Source organism: Pollachius pollachius (assembly GCF_949987615.1).
Source record: "Pollachius pollachius genome assembly, chromosome: 19".
Lineage (NCBI taxonomy): Eukaryota > Metazoa > Chordata > Actinopteri > Gadiformes > Gadidae > Pollachius > Pollachius pollachius.
In genome coordinates this window covers 13788094-13795514 of record NC_136952.1, presented here as the reverse complement: position 1 = coordinate 13795514, position 7421 = coordinate 13788094, and the positions used below count along the sequence as shown (strand labels likewise).

At 45.6% G+C, this 7421-nt stretch overlaps 1 protein-coding gene across 1 annotated transcript in view; it reads left to right on the top strand.

The window, feature by feature from the left end:
* LOC307090513 (protein sidekick-2-like) overlaps positions 1-2844 on the top strand; it is a 281140-nt gene extending 278296 nt beyond the window's left edge. The window contains 1 exon segment of the mRNA XM_079757197.1: positions 397-2844. Coding sequence (XP_079613323.1) covers positions 397-846 — 450 coding nt within the window. The 3' untranslated portion in view covers positions 847-2844.
* The last annotated feature ends 4577 nt before the right edge of the window (positions 2845-7421 follow it).

Genomic DNA, 7421 nt, shown 5'->3' with positions numbered 1-7421 from the left:
CCTTTTGTGTTGATGGTCCATTGAACGTCCCGCTCCGGTAACGAGTGGTCCTTTTGCAATCGTGCAATCACCCTTCTGGCCATACCTTCATCATCTTCATCGTTTCGACATGCTGTGTCGCGTGTGTGTGTGTGTCTGTGTGTTATGTATGTTTGTGTGTGTGTGTGTGTGTGTGTGTGTGAACATGCAGTCTTGCTTGTGAACGTGTCGTGATGAGAGGACAAGAGAGGCAACCGGTTGCACAAGTCTATAACCCAATCTATATCTTGACAATTATACTAATTATACATGTTCATTCGCATTTCAAACCACCGCCCTAAATCCGTGACCCAGGCCCCCCCCCACGCTGACCTCCTCTCTTGTCTCCACCCCCCCCCCCCCCTTTTCCTGTTCCAGGGCAGCGACAGTGAGTACGAGGTGGACCCCAACCGCCAGAAGACCCACTCCTTCGTCAACCACTACATCAGCGACCCCACCTACTACAACTCGTGGCGGCGCCAGCAGAAGGGCCTCTCCCGCGCCCAGGCCTACAGCTACACCGAGTCGGAGTCGGGCGACCCCGACCACTGCGCCCCGCCTCCTCTGCCCCCCCTGCCTCCTCTGCCCCCCCAGCTCAGCTCCCCCAGCCCCCAGCCCCAGGGCCCGCCCCAGCCCCAGGGCCAGAGCCAGGGCCAGCCCCAAGCCACCCCTCAGGGCAGCCTGTTCAGGCCCAAAGGGAGCCGGACTCCCACCCCCTCCCAGCAGTGCTCCAACCCGCCCAGCCAGCAGAGCACCCTGTACCGGCCCCCCAGCAGCCTGGCCCCTGGCTCTCGGGCCCCTATCGCCGGTTTCTCCTCCTTTGTGTGATGATGCTGATGACGAGGAAGATGATGGTTGTGATGTCGATAGAGACTAAAGGGTTGAAAGTATAGAATAAAGTATTCCTGGAGTGATCCAGGCGAATGGTATTGGAGGAGAACGTCATGTGACAGGCATTTAATCAAACCAATCAAACGTCAGTCAGCTTTGTGTTTTAAAGATGTTTTGTTCCACGTTTGCTTTCTTTTTTTATTATCGGTTATGTTCAGTTTTCTTCTTCCTTTATTTTTGTTTGAAATGTGTTTTGTTTTTTAAGACATTCAAGATAAAAGTACATAATCCATTTTTCTTTTTCTTTCTTGAATGTGCGTGCGGTGTGCCAGTGAATCTTCTGAAGACAGTACATGAGATAATATTTACATCATCTGTCCTCTGATTGGTTTTGCTTTTGCCGTCCAAGCGATTTTGCCTGACATGTTTTGTATCAACTCTTTTAGTTTTTCCTTTTTGCGTTTGCGATATTCTTTCTGACACAACATATAAAGGAACTGTTCTGTACAAAGATTTTTTTCTTCAATGCCCCACCGATCAAGAACATAGAGAGCTTATCTAGCCTGTTGGAGTCTTCTCTGAATCCATTGAGGGAGACCTGAGGCTACCAGAAAGCCATACGGTCGGAGTAAAGACATGTGTCCATTTGCACGGATTCAAACTGACAACATGGATTGTAAACGGAAGCGGTGAAGGGACAATTATCAATGACAAATCTAGGCCAAATCAAATCAATGCCAATGAGTAGGCCTTTGTACATTGATCAGGGAACATTTATTGTGTTTGTCCTCCCCCCCCCCATCGAGAAACACTTTTTCTGCTGTGGAGCCTGCCCTGTCACACTGCACACAGACCCTGTTCAACTCTGACTCTTCTGGTGTGGAACCTGCCCTGTGACCATGGCACACACAAACACACACACACACACACACACACACACACACACACACACACACACACACTGTTGATCTGACTCTTCTGCTGGGGAACTTCCCCTGTGAGCAAGACCCACACACACACTGTTCATCTGACTCTCCCAGGCCACGCGCCTGAACCGAAGACATGAGATGGAATCACATGACATGTATATCTCTAAAAGTTTTAAGTGTTAAAATCTGTTTTGTGGAGTGTGTGTGACGGTGGATCATAGATGCCTTGGCAGCAGAATATATATATATACTGTATGTGATGAATCTGGATTCTGTTTGTGACGGAGCACTACTGATTCTGCCGTGGGGGTGGGGGGTGCTATCATCGACAGTGACCGAAGAGTGAAAACATAACTTATCTTTCTTATGGTGAGACAAACCAACCGAAAAATCCTCCCCCCCCCCCCCCCCCCTCCCCCACACACATAACAAAACTGCAAATCCCACTCTCTCTTTCTATGCCCGCTAAACTAGAGCAGCGATGACATCACCGTTCCAGGACCCGACTGTAAGTAGGAACTGGGCTGTGACTGAAGTGGTCTGGGCCGGCTGTCACGATGCGGTCGCGCAGCTGCCGGCTCTCAGAGTACAGTGTGGGGGCCATTTTGATGAGAAACAGCAAGAGGATCCTATTTTTTCCCCTTCCTTCTCTAGTCTGGTAATGAGGGACTGCTGCCGTAGAAGATGTCCACTAAGAACTATCGGGGGGCCAATGAGAGGACGTTCTGGCCTCCGCCCCCCTGCCCCCCCCCCCCCCACACACACACACACACACACACACACACACACACACACACATAAACACACACACACACACCCTGTGTAAGGTACAAATCTGCACAATGCAGTTGCAAAGACTATTGTGACCCAAAATGGAGGACTTTAAAAGTGTATCGGTATGTGTAAGCAAGACTGTGTGCGCGTGTGTGTGTGTGTGTGTGTGCGTGTGTCTGTGTTTGTCTTCACTTCTTCTGTGTAAGCTTTACAGAGCATTCACTGCACGGCATTGCCATCCTACCATGTTCCCTTCAAGACATATATCCCATCACGCTGTAGTGGAGATTCAGTGGTGTCTTCAGTTTTCATAGGTAAAAACTAAAAAAAGTATATATTCATTGCTTTTTTTTTCCTTTTCTCTGTGTGGTGATTTCACTGTACGCAAGAACAAAAAAAAATAAGTACAACTCTTATCATGCTTAAACTAAATGGATATATGATCACGGTACATTTCTGAAATAAATTATTTTTCAATGGTGATCCTTTCTGCTGGAAAACGGACTGTTTTGTTCAGCTGAGCGGAGAGGGGAGAGGGGGAGAGGGGGAGGGAGGAATGGGGGGGTAGTGGTGGAGTACAGAGGGGAAGAGAATGTGGGTGAGGAGACAGATCGCTCAATTCAATTGAAATGTGGAAGTTATGATACAAATAGTATTCAATAAGAAACGCAGAGTGGTTTAATAGTGGTTACTTTGCGGCATAGTCAAAAAGCATTTCCCTTCAATCGTTGGCAAAAACAAGTACCCCCTAAAACAAGGGTGTGGCGAAGCAAAAATAATAGTAATATCATTGTAATTGAATAGTAGGCCACTACAGTCACAGTATGTTATGTGTTAGCCCGTACCCTAACACTCTGCTGACAGTAAGTGTGTGTGTCTGTGTGTATTACACATCATATACGTTGGTGTGAGGCGGGTCGGTGATCCATTAGGTGACCCGCCTAGCCTCCCAGCCCGGTGTCCTCTCTGCCTGTAGTGTTACCGGGCAACCACCGTCTAACCCTGTTATTGAGCTCCAGGTGACCCGCTGACCTTTTACTGTTGTTCGCCGTTCTCTCCCATAGACCCACATTATTAAAAAAAGAACGCATGTTGAGAAGTTCAACGCAGTTCCTCTACCCCCCCCGTGTGGGATCTACTGTGTAAAAAAAGAACAACATCTTCTCTTTCTGTTTTATTTATTACCTCTCTTCAACTATTTTTCCCTGTCCGTCGTCCCCCCTTGGCCTCGGTTACCTCTCTCACACTTATTTATTTTCCATCCCAACAGTAAGGCCAGACAAAGAACAGAGCGCCCGCAGCCAGCGGTGTCAGTCTTAGTCAGATGATACTGAGAAAGAGAGGCCCTATCCCTCTCGGGGGGGGGATAGGGAAACGGCAGCCGCTCGTGCTGAAAACAACCTTGGGAAACAGCCAGGTTCGCTCTCATCAGGTCATCACCCGGTACTGTGTTCTCTATCTCTATCTCTACCTTAAACTGGTTGCCCGGGCTGGAGACAAGGTAGATGTGATCTCAATCATCTGACGTTTCGGAAATTGTCGGTTTTTGTCAGTTTTTGTTGTGTTTTCTGACGATTTGTTCTCCTTGTTGTGATTCTCGCTTCGGGGAATTAACTGGCGTACACAGCTTATAGGGATTGAATTGCCGAATTGTCAGCCCGGATAGCGCCACGATTCATGACCCTCTCCCAGTAGTCCAGGGTGGATACGTTCGCAGCTCAACGCTTGTCATAGTAGCATCCAAGATTAATACACCTTAATAACCAGAATGTAGACTACAATTGTATATATTTATAAATATTTGTGAGCAGTGAACGTGATAGGTGGTGTTTGATCGTAAAACGAAAGGTTTGTTTGGCTTGATTCGGAGGCCAAGCATGCTATGGCCCTAAACCAGGGGAGAAATTGGACTGCAGTGCAGGAGACAGGAACTAGGATTCGTCGCATCCTGCTGCACCGTGACCCTAATCCCTTTTGTGGAAAACATGCAGCAGGCTATTTCACTGGGGGACAGATGACACACACACACACACAAACACACAGACACACTCTCACACACGCACACAAACACTTCTCATTTGCTGCAGCATTGACCATCCCTCATCTATGTTTCTTTATTTCTCTGAACGGCACATAGCCTGTTTTTATTGCTATGTGTTTCATCCTCCTGCTGAAGAAAAAGAAGTACAGAGGATGCCAGTGGTCTTCAAAACCCCAGAGAGTCTGAGGTATCACATGTCCTCAATGAGACTCCGGAGGAGCCGCCGGTGCGATTAGAAAGGATCTAGACGGCAGAGAGCAGTTCAAAGGGCTTTGAAACCCCAGCATTTAATTGCTTCATTTAGTGGCTGGTGGGGGGGCCTGCTGAGAGGAGGGACCGGGGCTGTTCAACAGGATACGCTGGTGGGCAGAGGGAAGTAGTATACAGTACATAGGGATCATATAGAGTGTCGCCTGTCAAGCACTTTGATTTTTATGAATGAGTTCAATATCGTTTGAAGCTTTTTGTTTTCCTAATGTGGAACCAAGGACCACCAAGGGGACCCTTGCCACAGTCTGTGTGTTCTGTCTGGCCTCGTATGGCCTCTGGTTTCACAGCGCCTCTGGCCTCTTAATCATTCATTTAATTCAGCCCCATTTGGCTCATCAAACGTTTTTATCACTGGGCCGGTTGCTGAATTCAGGTGAGGCAGGCAAACGCCATTTTACTTATTTCTCTGTGTTTTTCTTTAATGATCAGGCATTATAGTCACAAGTCACATTATATAGGAGTGGACACACAAGGACTGATGCACACTATAACCCTTCTAACATATGAGGAATTGATTGGAAATACATTTTGTTCCATAAATCCTCTTTAGCCTCTATGGAAGATCATTGTTAATGGTGTAGAAAGAAATATCTATAAAAGCTTACTTTTTTAAAACTAGGTGTGAATGTTTCACAGAATGCTAGGTATTCTCATTTTGTTTACATTACATAAAGTAACGTACTAATGAGGAAGTTGGAAAGAGTTGACGCAGTTTCTCTATGATTTTCCACAATTTCACAATTGATCGGTGCCCTGATGGCAGTTAGTTTCAAAAAAATATGTCTTACTCCCTCTCGGATTTAATTGAATTATGTGTTTTAGTAGAAAGGCAGTATCATGTGTGAATATATATATATATATATATATATATATATATATATATATATATATATATATACAGTGGGGCAAAAAAGTATTTAGTCAGCCACCAATTGTGCAAGTTCTCCCACTTAAAAAGACGAGAGAGGCCTGTAATTTTCATCATAGGTAAACCTCAGCTATGAGAGACAAAATGAAAAAAAAAATCCAGAAAATCACATTGTCTGATTTTTGAAGAATTTATTTGCAAATTATGGTGGAAAATAAGTATTTGGTCACCTACAAACCAGCAAGATTTCTGGCTGTCACAGACCTGTAACTTCTTCTTTAAGAGGCTCCTCTGTCCTCCACTTGTTACCTGTATTAATGGCACCTGTTTGAACTCCTTATCAGTATAAAAGACACCTGTCCACAACCTCAAACAGTCACACTCCAAACTCCAATATGGCCAAGACCAAAGAGCTGTCAAAGGACACCAGAAACACAATTGTAGACCTGCACCAGGCTGGGAAGTCTGAATCTGCAATAGGTAAGCAGCTTGGTGTGAAGAAATCAACTGTGGGAGCAATTATTAGGAAATGGAATACATACAAGACCACTGATAATCTCCCTCGATCTGGGGCTCCACGCAAGATCTCACCCTGTGGGGTCAAAATGATCACAAGAACGGTGAACAAAAATCCCAGAACCACACGGGGGACCTAGTGAATGACCTCCAGAGAGCTGAGACCAAAGTAACAAAGTCTACCATCACTAACACACTACGCCGCCAGGGACTCAAATCCTGCAGTGCCAGTACGTGTCCCCCTGCTAAAGCCAGTGCATGTCCGGGCCCGTTTGAAGTTTGCTAGAGAGCATTTGGATGATCCAGAACAGGATTGGGAGAATGTCATATGGTCAGATGAAACCAAAATATAACTTTTTGGTAAAAACTCAACTCGTTGTGTTTGGAGGAGAAAGAATGCTGAGTTGCATCCAAAGAACACCATACCTACAGTGAAGCATGGGGGTGGAAACATCATGCTTTGGGGCTGTTTTTCTGCCAAGGGACCAGGACGTCTGATCCGTGTGACGGAAAGAATGAATGGGGCCATGTATCGTGAGATTTTGAGTGAAAACCTTCCATCAGCAAGGGCACTGAAGATGAAACGTGGCTGGGTCTTTCAGCATGACAATGACCCCAAACACACCGCCCGGGCAACGAAGGAGTGGCTTCGTAAGAAGCATTTCAAGGTCCTGGAGTGGCCTAGCCAGTCTCCAGATCTCAACCCCATAGAAAATCTTTGGAGGGAGTTGAAAGTCCGTGTGGCCCAAAAACATCACTGCTCTAGAGGAGATCTGCATTGAGGAATGGGCCAAAATACCAGCAGCAGTGTGTGAAAACCTTGTAAAGACTTACAGAAAACGTTTGACCTCTGTCATTGCCAACAAAGGGCATGTAACAAAAGTATTGCGATGAACTTTTGTTATTGACCAAATACTTATTTTCCACCATAATTTGCAAATAAATTCTTTAAAAATCAGACAATGTGATTTTCTAGATTTTTTTTTTTTCATTTTGTCTCTCATAGCTGAGGTATACCTATGATGAAAATTACAGGCCTCTCTCATCTTTTTAAGTGGGAGAACTTGCACAATTGGTGGCTGACTAAATACTTTTTTGCCCCACTGTATATATATATATATATATATATTTCTCCAATTATACTAAATATTGTAAGGACCTTGTCACACAGGAC